General features: G+C 38.8%; 1 protein-coding gene across 2 annotated transcripts; it reads left to right on the top strand.

Annotated features, from left to right (window-relative positions):
* The first annotated feature begins 317 nt into the window (after positions 1-317).
* LOC121524258 (Rab interacting lysosomal protein) lies at positions 318-15,486 on the top strand. 2 transcript variants are annotated; one of them, XM_041809561.1, is made up of 8 exons: positions 318-950; positions 5,107-5,233; positions 7,243-7,364; positions 8,301-8,483; positions 8,776-8,942; positions 9,090-9,215; positions 9,317-9,415; positions 13,287-15,486. In XM_041809561.1, exons 1-8 carry the CDS (start codon positions 618-620, stop codon positions 13,411-13,413), a joined length of 1,284 nt encoding a protein of 427 aa, XP_041665495.1. In that variant the 5' UTR covers positions 318-617; the 3' UTR covers positions 13,414-15,486. The 2 variants fall into 2 exon arrangements, with proteins under 2 accessions (XP_041665495.1, XP_041665504.1); XM_041809570.1 differs by having other exon boundaries at positions 319-950; positions 5,110-5,233.
* The last annotated feature ends 50 nt before the right edge of the window (positions 15,487-15,536 follow it).

The raw sequence follows: 15,536 nt of genomic DNA, 5'->3' as shown, positions 1-15,536 counted from the left end.
GCCCACATTTAAAAATAGGTCTCCATTGCTTTAGGCCAGTTATACTGTACATAGTCCTGTTATTTGGGTTTTTCCGCATTATAAACCCGTTTGTATCTAACTTTTTTTTGATTGACATTCATTGGACGGTTATAGGTCAGCATTTCTGACTGTAAAGCTGCAGAGGAAATTCAATGTTCACGCTCTGGTGCATGCATCAGTATGCTCGACCTAGCAGACGAGTTTCTACGTGTAGTGTGGTTGTGCTCGCATTACATTGGTCAGGAAAGTAGGAGGATCCTGCTGCGACTCCAGTGCAGAAGCACTGTTATACAGGCTGTCCAGCCTTGTCGCACAGTGCCTCAGTGTACTCCGTGTTCTTGTTTTTTTTTTTTTCTCTTAGTGGGCTGAGTTTATATGTTGTGATCATGCCAGACTTCTTGTTGGGAGAGGAGCAGGTCAAGTTCAGACGTGTCCGTCAGTAGCGTGGCCTCAAAAATAAACGTACTGTAAACTTTACACCAGCATTCATCTGCTGTTTCCATTTTCATAATCCTCCGGTTTCTTCGGCTGGCTGTCATGTGCCGCTGACTGATTCCTGAGACAGAGCATGTCAAGCTAGCTACCCGGACTCAAACATGGAGGGACCCGAAACAGACGGAAAACACTCAGAGGGCTGTTTCGACAGGAGCTTCTCAGCTCTCACCGTGGACGATGTCTATGAAATAGCCAAACTGATCGGCACCGAGGTAGAGAAACTCATCGACGGCTGCGGCAAAGACAGCGTGGTGGGTCTGGTACCTAAGATAGTGAAAGTGCTGGAGCTGCTGGAGAGCTTCGCATCGAGGAACCATGCTCACAAACTGAAGGAAGAAGAGCTGCTTAAGACCTTCGAGACGATACAGCTGCAGCAGCAGAAGAAACGTGCAGGGAAAGAAAGCGAGGAGGGCAACGATAAACATGACATACTGGTGAGAAACATGGGAGCCTTAAATCCACCCTGTTTTGTGTAAACGATATACTGACGGCGCCATGCCTATAACTCAACCACTGCGTGTTTCATACCATCTTTACAGCTGCATAACAGCGTGTACCTTCTGTTTTGGCTTGAAGACTTGGCAAATAACCAATCAAGCTAACTATTACTGTCAAGAACAAGAACAACATAGACGTGCTTTAGCTCACGAACTTTGAAATAATGCCCGTATTGTTGATAAATATCGTTTAATTTACTAACATATCCATTTGATAAAGACTACCAGTCCTCACTAACTGATATAAACCACCAGCGTCAACCCGTTTAACCAGCCCTGATAACCCGGATGAACCGCGTCTGGAGGGTTCATTAGCTAAAACCTTTTGTAGATGAGGGCGGCAGTATGGATAAAATTTTCCAAATGTTTACTTTATAGCAAATGGCGTTCATGTTCAAGAAAATAACATTTGTACAGCTAAGAAATGCATCATGATCTCTGCTAGTTTTGGTAGTATTAAAACATTAGTGGCTAATAAAGTAGACAGCTATCACCTGGCTTATTTACCCTTATTAACATATATTTTTTCTTACAATAAAGGGCACATTGAATTTTACAATATAAATAAGATTTGGAATAATTCTTTTTCCGTCAATATTCTATTTTAAGCAGACTTTTTTTTCATAAATAAGGATAAATGGAGACGTACAACAACCAAACACATGAACAGTCCCCTGATGTGACCTTGTTCTGGGTGGTTTCCACAAATTTAGAAGTTTATTGAATGATACTCATTACACTAAGTTACCAATAGGATAAAGTCGGCCAATAGGCCCCAGGCCAGTTTTATTGGATAGTGTGATTATTTTGTGATAAACAATAATTATAATCAACTTTTCGACGTGCGCCCCTCCTGAAAAAGGTTAATCCGGCCAAAGTTTAATAAATAAAACCTTTTCTGCTTATCAAACAAAGACCCATTTGTGTCAGACAGAGGCTAATATTTTTTTTTTGGAGCTTGAGTGAAAAGTGTCACAAAATGACACTGACAGCCAGAACTAAAAGACAGATGGTCAAGTTACATACAGATGATACTACAGTGTTAGAACCAGGGGTGGAAATAACTAATTACGTTTACTCTAATTACTGAAAGTAGTAGTGATTTTTGGTGCTTGTAGTTGTTGAGTACATTTTGATTTTGATGTGAAACACATTTACACCATGGTTGAAGTTATCTACTGAGTTAGAGTTTCTGTTTGTGACTCAAGGTGTTCCTAAAGGATGCATGAGCCCCCATTCTTCATCAGTACTATGAGGTTGACTCTTTTCTTTGTTCTGGCCAGAGGATATCCATCTTGCCACAGATTTTCAAGAGTTGCTGCAGCTCTGTCATGTTTTAAAATATTTAACACTTTAAAAGGTTAATTTAACTACAGTATGTAGTGTGGACCAATGTAGACACCTTTGAAGTGTTTAATTTAAACTAAATTTGGCAGAAAAAGTAAGGAAATTTGTGTTTGGTAGATCATTTCTTTGTTGTAACAATGCTTCTTGGCAATAAATCTTACGTGGTTGGAAAGCCTGTTTATAACCCTTTTATGTGATGCCACATTTGTAAGGAGCATGCATTTGTGGGATGAGTAGAAGAGCTGAGTATGTGGGTTGCGCCCATGAAAAATGTGCCAAATCTTCTCTGTCAATGCCAAACAGCTTATTTTGCTGTAGCTATTGACTCTTGTTTTGAGCTTCTGGTACCCCCTGTGAGCATGGGCCCTGCTACAGTGGTCAGTAGGTGTCTGCTCCAAGAATCGGCATGCCAAGTTTGACTGATTTGGATAGGGCCTGTGCTATAGGGAAACTTCAAACTGGTGTTCCACAAAACCAACTTGCAGCATTTTTTGTAGTAAGCCCTAGTACCATCTCCAAACTGAAGGCCAAGTTCCATATAACGGGGAATGTCAGAGACAGGCCACGAAGTGGGCGTCCCAAGAAGACGACACCCCAAGAAGACCGTTTTACTCACCCTGTCAGCACTTAAGTACTGTAGGCTGTCTCCTACAGATTTGCAGTCAATGTTTGCAGGATGATATGGTCGACAGCTCTCTGCCCAGGCAATCCGGAGCAGACTGCACGCAGCCAATGTCCGGTCTCATAAGGCTGCCAGGAGGCCTGCCATGACTACCTTTCATCGTCAGGCCCATTTGCGCTGGTGTAACCGACACAACCAAGTTAGTTGACTTGCTACAAATGCTGGTTGAAGAGTGGGATGCCATCCCACAGCAGTGTGTGACCAGGCTGGTGACCAGCATGAGGAGGAGGTGCCAGGCTCTTGTGGCTGTGTATGGCTCTTCCACTGGCTACTGAGGCTCCTGTTTGTTAAATGAATAAATTGTTAAATTGTCAATATGTCTTGTTTCTTCAGACTTCAATCATCCAATCCACCAAACACCAAACAAGAGTCAATGGCAGAATCAGATGTTTGGCATTGGCAGAGAAGATTTGTCACATTTTTCATGGGCGCAACCCACATACTCAGCTCAGCTGCTCATCTCACAAATGCATGTTCCTTACAAATGTGGCACCATTTAAAGGCAAATAAACAGGCTTTCTAACGGTATAAGATTTATTGCCAAGAAGCATTGTTACAACAAAGAAATAATCTACTGAACACAAATTTCCTTACTTTTTGTTTTAAGTTTATATGAGTTTGATTAACACTGTCAATTTTCTGTATATTTGACATTATGATCTTGCCAATAAGGAAAGGTCATATTTTACAGTACAACTCCTCAGTAGCTACCAGTACTTAAAGACTTTAAATCAAATACCTTTTTACTCTTACTTTGGTAGATTTATAGATCTGTACTTTTACTATGAGTTAAGTAAATTTTAACCACAGTAACTGTAGTTTTACATGAGTACAATAGTTGTGTAATTTTTTCAACTCTGGTTAGAATACTGTAACGTCATGCATCGAAGTGGTATTGATAGGACATGACAAAATTACATAACCTTGCGAAGCAGATGGATACGGCCGTTTCCATGTTTCTTACTGGCAAATCCATCTTACAAAGCTCCCATCTTGACCGTTTGGGCCCGGTTAGAAAGTGACTGGACCAATCAGCGTTGAGGGGTAGTACTTTTGGGCGTGATGTAGAGATGTAACGTATGCAAGCAGCAAGAAGAGGCCAGTGCAATTATGGCGGAAGACATTAGCTGCTAAAGCATAAGTTTTATCAGAACTTGTTGACATTTCTCTGGTAAAAGAAGAACTGAGAACAGCAGTGAGTTGTTTTCTCTTCAAAATGACAAAAGTAGTGTACTGACATGTCTACAGTCGCCATGGTTCATGTTATGTAGTTCTTTACATAACCCCTAGTTGGTAGGGGCGCAGACGCAGCTTGTTAGTGGCTACATCACCTGTTTTTTTGCTCTGATTGGCCTGCAAAGATGTGACAGACAGAACGTTCACCCAGTCACCCTTCAAGTTTTTTTTCAAAGGCTCTGCCCTTTGCCAAACGCTTTGTATTGAAGGTTTTCTAGATAGATATGTGTGTAACAAATCCATCTGGCATGTCAGGTTAAAAATTACATTTAAATTCAGCTATTACATAAATGCATGCATATGCAAAAGGAGAAAAGTACTGTACTTTTGCAACAGGAGCCTAACAATTGGATTGTCCTTATTGATTCATTAATAACTCGATTAAGACTATTTCACAACCACTCTTCAAGTCTTTTATGAAAAGCCAAATAATTTTGCTTTGAAAATGTACCACCTAGGTTTTTATCAAGCATTTGTTATATGTTTTGCAACTGAAGTGCTGTCAGTTGCCCGGCATATTATTTCTTGCCTTGTGCTACTAATTCATTAGCATGTCTTACCCATTTACACTGTAGACATGACAGTGCTGGGAAGTAAAATGAAGAGGTGTGGTTCTAAGAAGTCAGAATTGGCAGCTGAAATGTCAAGGGAACCTTTTGAACAAAATATGTGTAATGACTTAAGAACGTAATGACACACCCATTAGGTCTCACCACATTATACTAAAGCCAGTTTGAGAACAAGTTGCAACAGATCTAGTTTTTTTCAGAGTTTCAGTATCCTATTTCTAAGGCCATAGATTTACTGCCTGTCTCTTGTCCTTCCAAGCAGGAGCTGCAGCAGAAGGAGCAGCAGTGGAAAAGGAGGTGTGAGGAGCTCCAGGTACAGGTACAGCAGCTCCAGGAGGACAGAGAGGAGCTGCAGTGCAGGCTGAAGGGCAGTCATGCACATGAAGGTATGTAACAAAGTGAATATTAAATTGTTCTCTGGGTTTTGTTTATTGAATAATGTCCAAAATCAGCTCCAAAAATGCTTAGTTTGTTCCAAAAGCAGCTTGTCATTGTTGCATTTTGTTTATTGTACACATGACGGCCTAAATCCAACTCTAAAATGTAAAGATTACCAAACCAATCCCCAGGAACATTTTAAATACCCTTGAAGAAGCAAAAGTGAACATCACAAAAAAAATCTAGCATGCATTGCACCTGATTACCTTCAAATATACTGCATTGATAGCACTTTCATTTCCTCTTTGCTTAGAGAGCAACATGAAGCAGATAAACCTTGAGACCATTTGCAGTTCTCTTCATCTAGTGTAAGGATGCAAATCTTTGTAAAAGAACTTCCCCTCACTGACTGTACATATTCAAATAAGTGGGTTAACAGTCACGTTCACCGAGCCTAAAAGCAGTTTTACTGGTCGTTGCCATGCTAGTAATGCAGTCGCAAACACAACATTGACACAAAAGGGGGGGACTAGTTACTTCATAATTCAGACTAGAAGTTTTTAAAATCCCTTTTTTTACAAAGTAAAACAACAGTTTCTCTACTGGCTCATGTTTTCTTGTTCAGACATACTTTTTGTGATTTATTTGACAAGAAGCCAAGTGGCAGTTAATGCGGTTTATTAATTTCATGTCTGAATGTGACTTTTGTTAGTCTCCCATGCCCCTTTCAGCAGAGGCAATGCTAAAAACCGTGCTGCTGATTATTTAAGTTCATGCACGGGAATTTCATTTTAAGGAGTTTTCCGTATCTAGGTTAAAAGACACAGCTTCTTATTTGCTGCAGAGTCAGCATGCCTGCAGACTCAGTTTATTTGATTCATGAAATAGCAATATCATCCAGTGTTGAATACTATCTAGCTTTTGGAATTTTTGCTTCTATTTGCCCAAGTTTTAAAATAAATGCTCTAGATATCAGTACTCCTTAAACAAAACAGGTTACACAAATGTCATCTGTGGTATGTTTATTTTATTAACAGAGAAAGAAAGCAGGGAAATGTCTGTCTGAACACAGTCTCATGTTCGCGGATAATCTACTAACCTAGCTGAGAGTATTTTGTTTGAAAAAATGTTCCTTGGATTATCCTGATTAACTTTGTTGTTGAGTTTTCCTCACGTTTTGTTTGTAAACTGCTGTGAGCAACACAAGTTCTCTTAACCCATTAACCCGTTACGCTGTCGGCCTAAGAAGCAAGCAAGAAATATTTACTTCCATTGACTTTGTCAAACATCAAAATTGTGTGCAGTTTCCTCTCATTTCTTCCACACTTCATTATACATAGTCAGCCTGTATAATCTAATGATCATGTACTACAGTTATGTTATGCATAGTTCCATGATGAGTATTACACACATTTTTGAAGTAGAAAAATACTTGTTTAGCTTTTATTTTATGTGGACTTCAAAGTTTAATTTTCAAAGAAGTTTAAGATTTAAGACTATGCTCACATTTTTATGATGTAAATAGCAGCTGCAAATTGTAGCTTAGTTTTTTTTTCACCCAGTATGCAATAATCACTTTATTTAGTGCATTAGAGAGCAACTGAATCCACAGGGCGCTTTTTTACGTGAGCAAATCTGCAAAAGTAGCATGGACTGTATGATGTTGTGGCTAATGGGGATAGCACAAATGAGTTAGTGATTTTTTGTATCCCTCCCCTCTCCCAACCCTGTCTATGATATTCCAATTGCATATTTTAAATTTCCAGGGTAGATGCACCTCTGCTGATACTCTTAGTTACTCTAAACAGTACAACAATACAGATAAGTGCATTTTTGGCTACCAGTTAACTACATAATGCACAGATGCCCGTTATTCCATTCCTGAAACTTGTCATCCTGACTCAAAGTTTCTAAGAACAACCAGTCAGCATTTCTCAGAAGATTTACAGAAAATGGATTAAAACACCTGTATGTTTAAGGTTAATGTGTGTGTTTATGTCTTTTTGTGTGTCTGTAGACCGTGTCCAGCGGCAGGAGCGAGAGGTGATGCTGAAGCTAAAGGAGGTGGTGGACAAGCAGAGAGATGAACTGAGGGCAAAAGTTCAAGAGATTACCACCATCTCCAAAGAGGTGGAGGCGGTAAGAAGAAATACATGCAAACGTGCCATGCTCCGTTTTTCTGTCTTTGTGAACAGTGACAAATTCTTTGTGAAAGTCACAAATCCATGCAGAGAAGATCTCAGATGAAGAATAAGATATGATGATGTCATGTTATTTGTCTTTTGGGGATTTCTAGACTGGAAATAAAAGTTGTTATCTCTGACACCTGTAAAACATGGGAACACAAACACTGCTAACATAGTTTCAGCTGTGGCCTCTGCACTTGATTTGCTTACATTGAGGTCAGCCATTTTCATAAAAACAGTTATGAGTTTTGTTAGATTATTGTATTACCTACAAACAAAGTTATAAAGTAAATCGCACCAATAAAAACACAGTGCTTTCACGACAACATGAGTAAAAAGTAAAGAGTGCAGAGATTACCCCCAGAGTTATGAGTTGAGGATTAAGCTGCACTTAAAACAAGTCGAAGCAGAGTTAGTGTGTTTGCACGTGCATGTATGTCTACAACATGATTTAAATAGCAGCCATAACTGGGCGTGTAATCGTCAGTGCTTTACCCTTTGCTCCCTGTCAGTTGACCTGAGTAAAACAACAACTCATGGTCAAGTGAACTAGTTTCTCTGTTTGCTCAAGTAGATGTTGAGAATTTTTTCCCTCCTTTAAATGAATGCTGCTCTTGTGCTGACATTGTTGGATTTCATTCCTTGCCCTTTTCAGCCCCCACACATTCGGTCCTCCGAGTCCCATGCAAAGAGACATTTTTCCCTCCCGTTTTGCAGATTGAATGCCATTTTTATTTAGTCATAACTTTTTTGTTTTAGGTTTTCATGAATTTATCTCTGGTGAGACATATGGACAGTGTCTGTTTGACTTCAAACCTGTTTAGTTGGTTTAAAGCATCGTCTCATAAAAAGACTGTATGAATATATATGTTTGTCTGTGTTTTTGCAGCTCCAGGAGCAGTTGGAGCGCTTCATGAAGATGAACGCAGAGCTGCGACACAAACAGAACGTGCTGCAGGCTCAGCTGAAGAGCACGGTGGAGAGGAAGGCTGATATGGAGGCCGACCTGAAGGAGAAAAACAAAGAGATCGAAAACCTCCTCGCACAGCTCGACAAAACCAACAGCAACCCTGTAGGCTTACACATCCTACACATCTACAACTTCTGTATTTCAAGTCCAAGAAAATAGTTAACAAGCATAATAGTCGCGAACACATTAGTCTGATTATAACATAACTATATAATTATAACTATAACATCACTTAACTTTAAGAGCCTGCTGCTATTACTTCTTAACATTCTTGTAGGCACTAGATTTAAAATAATAAAGTAAGAGCCTACTATACTGATCAAATAACATTTACTTTTTAAATTGTGCCCTTAAGAAAAATCCACTTATTTGTGACTCTCTGTCCTCCCATCAGTCAAACAGCCAAGCTACTCGTATGTCAGCTAAAAGGCAAACAGTTGACCAGAAGGATCCTGATCAGCCGTGCTTCACAAAGAAGGAGGTTCGCGATATCCTGTTTGAGAGGAATGAGCTCAAAACCAACCTGTTCCTGGTGCAGGAGGAGCTCAACTACTATCAGAGGTTAGTCTGCTGTGTTTATGTGGTCAGTTTAATTCCAGCTGTATTGGCTGTTTTTTGCCATTGATAGATGTACAAGTAGTTTTATAGTTACAAAGAACTGTTCCTAATGATTTACCATTTCAATTAAACTGCTTGTGTTTCCTGCAGGGAGATCCTGAATGAAGAAAGATGCCCAGGTTTCCTGTTAGAAGCCGTCCGCTCGGCCATAAATAAGAGGAGAAAGCTCATTAAAGCGAAAATGCTTGGGATTCCTGTGAACGAATGCGAGAGCAGGTCTTTATTAGTGCACACAAATAAACCACACATTTTTCTAGAAAACCTGTGTAGAAATGCATGAGGAGGCCAGCATATCTGTTTTTTAAATTTCCTTACAGTGACGAGGATGAGAGGAGTTCTTTGTTTGGGCAGACACAAGCAAATGGCACAGAAGTTGATGGCACTGATAAACCAGCTGAGTCACGCATTCAAAACCTGTAAGTACAAGTTTGGTCTACACTGCTTAATGCAAGCATTCAGATATGAAAGATCAAAGCTGTTATAAAAAGGGGGAAATTATCAGGCATTTAAAAGAGAAGAAGGGCGTTCGTAATGGAAGTAAGACCAGTTCTCACCGCTGCAGCTCTAGGAGACGATGCCTTATTTCAATATTAACAACTCTCACAGTCACTCAATTTAAAACAATTATTTCTTAAGTTGCTGCACAATAAATCTGTCTCTGCAAGATGGACTGTACTGTACATTGACTGTTTTTTTTTTTCCATAATATTGCATGACATTTGAGCATATACAGGTGCACGAGAGTAATTCATCACTAAATCTCCCTTGTCATCACCATCATAGCATGGCAGGAAAATTTCACGGCACATGTAAACACAAAAATGCTTTGCTCATTCAGTCTTGTCATAACGAAGGTATCCGCTGAGAATGATTAATTTTCCAGTCTAGCTCCAGCCCTGCGTTTGACTGGTGACCAATCCAGGGTGTACCTTGCCTCTCGCCCAATGACAGCTGAGATAGCCCCCCCACCCCCCCCCCCCACCCCCCACCCCCCACCCCCCACCCTGATTCAAACCCTTTTTACTGTGTTTAAACCATTATTTTTACTGAGCAGATTTCCCATTTTTAAATAAAAGCAGGTTTTAATCTAAACAGGAAGTAAAACCCTTTTACCTTAAACTAGTACAAAGTACACAATTAATGCATCTCAAAGTACAGTTTCTTGAGACAGTCTCTTCGCTTCATTGTTAAACTTAATCAGGCTTCTTTAACAGAAAAAACAACTAAACTGAAACTCCTGTAAAGTTCAAATACTTTCACATCAACAGCATATCATTGGACTTCGGTGAGTCATTTTGTACATGCACTCCTGCATACGTCTTAATGTATAACAGTGTTAAATATTGTACTTCACAGAGTAAACATTTTGAAGCTGTCTCCTTCTCCAGGTCAGTGCAGCACTCATTTGGTAATAAAGCTAAAGTCAAAATCATAAAGCACATCTCTTTGCATTCAATTGATTCCCAGATCAAGAAACTGGTAACATGGACTTTAAAAAATGTGTTTTGAAATGCAAAATAAATAAACTTTTTAAGTGTGGTTATATTCATGATTGTGATTAACTATTGAAATTCAAATAATCACAGTAAACACATACTTTACAGCCCTAACCTGGAGTTATCTTTCTAGATCTTTGTATTTTGAAACACTTTATTTAAACAGCTTAGTAGTGTTGCTACAGAGGTGACTATGTCAACATAATCAAATGATGCAGCTCTTCCTCCTTTTACTACATTATTTGTGAAGTATGAGATGAATTCCGCACACATTATGAAGACAGTTTTTATCTTTACAGAGTTGTTTCTCAGGAAGAGCTCAACACCAAAAAGGCCAGTATATGAGGTTTAAGTAGAAACTAAATACTAAAAATTCTCCTCAAGCTCATGATTATCTTAACACTGTGTGTTTGAAATAATAGAAGAAATGAAACAGCCGTCATGTGATGAGATTCCTGAGAATGATGTGAACCTTGATGTCTCACATTTTATGCTATTAACCCATTTAAGCATGAATTACTTAGTGCTCTACATTAAAGTTCTCAGAATTTTACTCTTCTAATATGTTTACACTGAAAGGTCTAATTGAGTCAACCAGTTTGATTTCAAGTGTTTCTCATGTTCTTGTTTTAACCCAAATATTAAGTCTGCCTTCCTAGAAATGTGTTGAGATTCTGTGGTGGACAGTTTAAGTTAATATAGAATATTGACTGGGGATTACCCACAACCCAGACTGTGAGAGTAGAAAATCTCAATTACCCAGCATCTTCTCTGGGAAAGTACCGTGACTCTGACTGAGGGGGAGTCTTTGACTGAGAATTTGATTTAGTAAAGAATGTGTTTGACGACCCTTGAGGACTGAAAACACAGATGTCTCAAATCAATCTTTAGGCCTTTTCACACACGCACCTGTGAAAATTTCTTGAAAATTTCGGGATCACTTGGCCTAATTCGTGAGTTGCTCTATATGTGTCCCATAATTCACAGTTAAATGTTTACAACAGATCCAAGATGCCAGTTGAAGCAAGTCAGGTCTTTGCTGGTCTTTTCTTTCACTGCTACATGTCAATAGATGCATTTACAATATCAGCAAATAGGGGGAAAAGAGCATCCCAATTCAGAAAAAGGGTATTAAACAAAGACCAAAACTGATCGCAATGAAGTTGCAAGATATACAGTGCTTATGAAAAGTATTCACATCCTTGGATGCATAATGTGACTGCATAAATATTTACCCCCTTTAAGTCATTATTTAGATGCACCTTTGGCTGCAATTGCAGCACTAAGTCTGTGTGGACAGGTCTCAGTCAGGCGTGCACATCTGGCACTGGAATTTTACTCCATTCTTCATTGCAAAACTGCTCAAGCTCTGTCAGGTTGCATGGAGGATTGGGCATGAACAGGACTTTTTTCTAGTCCAGCCACAAATTCTCTGTTGTACTGATGTCTGAGCTTTTATTCGGCCTCTCCAAAACATTCACCTTGTTGTCTCCAAACCATTTCTGTGGCTTTCGCTGTATGCTTTGGGTCATTGTCTTGCTGAAAAATAAATGTCCTCATAAGCCGTAGTTCTCTTGTAGACTTTATTAGATTGTCCTCCAGAATTTTCCTACATTTTCCCACATTCACTTTATCCTCTACCTTAGCAGCCTTCAAGGGTTGGCAGCTGAGAAGCATCCCCACAGCATGATGTTGCCACCACTGTGCTTTGCAGTGGGGATGGTGTGTTTGTGGTGATGTGCATTGTTTAGGGAGGGCCATTCGTAGCGTCTTGCCTGATGTCCAAAACGCACAACTTTTCTTTGGTCTCATCAGACCTTTCTTCCACTTAACCATGGAGTCTCCTACATGCCTTTTAGCAAATTCTAGTTGAAATTTAATATGAATTTTCTTCAACAGTTGCTTTCTCTTTGCCACACTCCTTCAAAAATTTGACTGGTGAAGAACCTTGACAACAGTATTTGTATGCAGAGTTCCTCCCATCTCAGCTTCTGAAGCTTGTAACTCCTTCAGAGCAGTCACAGGTGTCTTGGTGGCCTCTCTCAATAGTCTCCTATCAGGACAGCCTGATCTAGGCAGATTTATACATGCGTTATATTCCTTCCATTTCTTGATGGATTTAACTGAACTCCGGGGGATGTTCAGTCTTTTGGAAATTATTTTGTATCCATTCCTAGACCTATAATTTCAATAACCTTTTCTCTGAGTTGCGCGGGGGGATATTCTGTTTCCTGCTGATCTCACCCCTTCTTCCTGTAGACGATGAAGGAGTTAACTAACTTCTTGTGTAAATTTCACAACAGGAAAAACTTGCTGAAAAACTCATCAGTTTGTGTTTACACATGCAGCTCAATTTTGAGAGGTTTCTGGAGTTTTGTGTATCTGTGTAATGGCTGTTTGTTGCCTTTTATATTGGTATTTCTTCTGTTTATTAGCAAAAAATATAACGTCCTCATAAAGTAATACTTTAAGCTCATTTCTCTCATTAGGAAACGAACAGAGCACACACATGAAAAAGGATCAATCGATTCGACCTTTCATAACCATAGCTCTTTGCACTATAACCCTATTAAAATGCAAAGCAAAAGCAGTAAAATTGCTCCTACACTTCAATAAAAAGTCAATCATAAACAAATCAGACATCACCCATGAATCACAGCATGAGTTTCATCCCTCTCTCTCTCTCTGCTGTCACGTCATGAAATCTTTGTCAATCCTGCCCTATATTTAGCTGTAATCCCTGCCTGTAGAGCTGACCTCATGTCTGTCTTTGCTTCTCTGCCGGCTGCAGCTTTGGCTTCCTGACGCGGTCAGGCAGCAGCCGAAGCCCCACCCACTTGAGAAACTCCTCCTCCACCTGGGAGATCATAGAGGACTCTGAGGCCTCTAATGAGATGGAGCACCATGCGTCTCTGTGAGCTGAGCGGTACCGACAACAGAGAGTCAACAGACAGCCTTCTCCCTACGGTTACAGTGTTTTTGTGACTCAGGACAAACCACGACAAAGACATTTGAATGCAGCCCTGATGTGTGACACAGAGGCACTGTGTAAGTGTGAGGAAAGAGAAAGTGTGAACATTTTTAAACAAACTCCTGAGATTTGTTTTTGATTGTTTTGTTCATTCTTACTTTTCCTTTTTTCTCGTCACTTATGCACAAAGTCCTTGTATTTTGTCATGGCAGTGCTAAAACAGTACATGTACATATTGGAGTATTTACAGTATTTAAAGGCATTCTTCAAATCAGGTACAGTCATCATAATAGTCATTATTTACATACAGTCTATTTATATAGATCCATAAACAGATTTAGCAAAAACCAAAGACAAACATCAGAAAAGTTTATATTCTGAGAGAAAAAACTATCCCCTCTTTTCAAAATTTGAAATGATATTTGAGGTTCAGCTCTGCTCCACTAGAGGGTGTTTATTTTATAACTTTAAACAAGATTTTATCCCAATCTGGTTTATGAATCTTTTACCTCAGTATAGTGGTGTTTTAAAACCATTTTATGTATTTTTCTTAATTGAAAGCACTTTTATGCTCAAGGACAGGAGAAGAACTTTGTCTTAGCGGTCTCTTCCAGCAGTGTTTGCATTGTAACCCCCTGAGCCTTAACTCACTTGTGTGTTGTTTAAAAAAGACTTAAATTTGCAGCAACTGAACAAAGTTGATGCCTTTTGCTGGTTTTATTTGAAACACTGCAAAAACTCTCATCTAAGCAAGGCTATTTGCCTGATTTCTAGTAAAAATGACTTATACTTACTTAGAATCACAGTTATCTGAAAAGGTCTGTTAAAATATTCTTTAGAATTTGAAAGAATATTTAGTTGGAATTGCTCACAGTAATTAAACATTTTTTTCTGCAATTGAGGCTGCCAAGATTTATCACATTAATTAACTCTAAACTAAAATTAGTGCACCAATTTTTTTTTGCGCAATTAATTGCATGCTTTAATGTCCCTTTCAATACACATTAGTTAAGCCACTACACCGTCTCCCTGCAGCCACAGTGAAGCAACTCTGTATCCAAACTGTAGATAAAAAGGGTGTGATCAATCGCAGTTAACTACAAAAATCCTGGAATTTCTCATTGGATGTCTTGAAATGTTATGTACCAACCAAAGAGTGAGTTCATAACATTTCTCAAACACAAGAAAAAAATCATTGTAAATAGGGCTAAATGATTAAAAAAAAACATGAACTGTTGTGTTGAAGGGAATGATCAGGTCATTTCTCATTTTTCATTGGAAAAACATACAAAAAAGGAGCGTATGATTTTTTGCAAACTATTCTAGAAAAACTTGACAGTTGAATGTTTGCATAATGTGTAAAGCATAACATCTGTGCTGCAAAAAAATGGTATTTTCATACAGATGTCAGGTTAAAATATTGCACCTTCTGTGATACACATATTGGGATATAATCTAAATTTCGATTAATTGCCTAGTCCTACTTTTTACAAGCAAATGAGGCATTTAGGCTTGTTTGTTGAGTGTAGCTTAAAATAAGCGTAATTGTATATTTTGATTGAAAATAAAACAAAAAAAAAGTTGTTTAGATTTGAGATTTTGCAGTGTTATGGTGCCATGAGCTAACAGTATGTGAGGACACAGTGGTCAGCTTTTGCAAAAATGTTACTTTCTTGTTGAAATTAAAAATGATTCTTCATTTTTTTTATCCTCTTCCTCCATAAGCTGACACGTCACCATGAAGCAATCACATTAGCTTTGTAACACTACAGCACTGAGACAATGACAGGCCAGTGGTTTTGTATTTACTGAATGATAATGTCTGAGCTTACAATCATATTGTCCTAGAATACTGTGTTCATGTTTTATTTTTGTAGCCATGTTTTATGAGAGTCTTTGCTGCCGAACATGTATTTAAGATGTCAGTTGCCATACAAGTGCATTTTAGTGATTGAATATGAAAAAAATTCTACGAAAAGATTCAATAAAATCCATTAAATACCAATGTGTATTAAAATCAGATTGATCTCTATCTTTTTTGTTTGTTTTGCACCATTCAATAAAAAGTGA

Source organism: Cheilinus undulatus, linkage group 2, assembly GCF_018320785.1.
Source record: "Cheilinus undulatus linkage group 2, ASM1832078v1, whole genome shotgun sequence".
Classification (NCBI taxonomy): domain Eukaryota; kingdom Metazoa; phylum Chordata; class Actinopteri; order Labriformes; family Labridae; genus Cheilinus; species Cheilinus undulatus.
Note: the sequence above shows the minus strand (reverse complement) of the source record. Positions and strands in the feature narration are given on the sequence as shown.

What these genes read in the sequence shown, in the direction of transcription:
- LOC121524258 (XM_041809561.1), top strand. Translation starts at nt 618, where the DNA reads ATGGAGGGACCCGAAACAGACGGAAAACACTCAGAGGGCTGTTTCGAC. An exon ending in GTGAACGAATGCGAGAGCAG is followed by an intron (nt 9,216 to 9,316) that starts GTCTTTATTAGT and finishes ATTTCCTTACAG; the next exon opens with TGACGAGGATGAGAGGAGTT. An exon ending in GAGTCACGCATTCAAAACCT is followed by an intron (nt 9,416 to 13,286) that starts GTAAGTACAAGT and finishes TGCCGGCTGCAG; the next exon opens with CTTTGGCTTCCTGACGCGGT.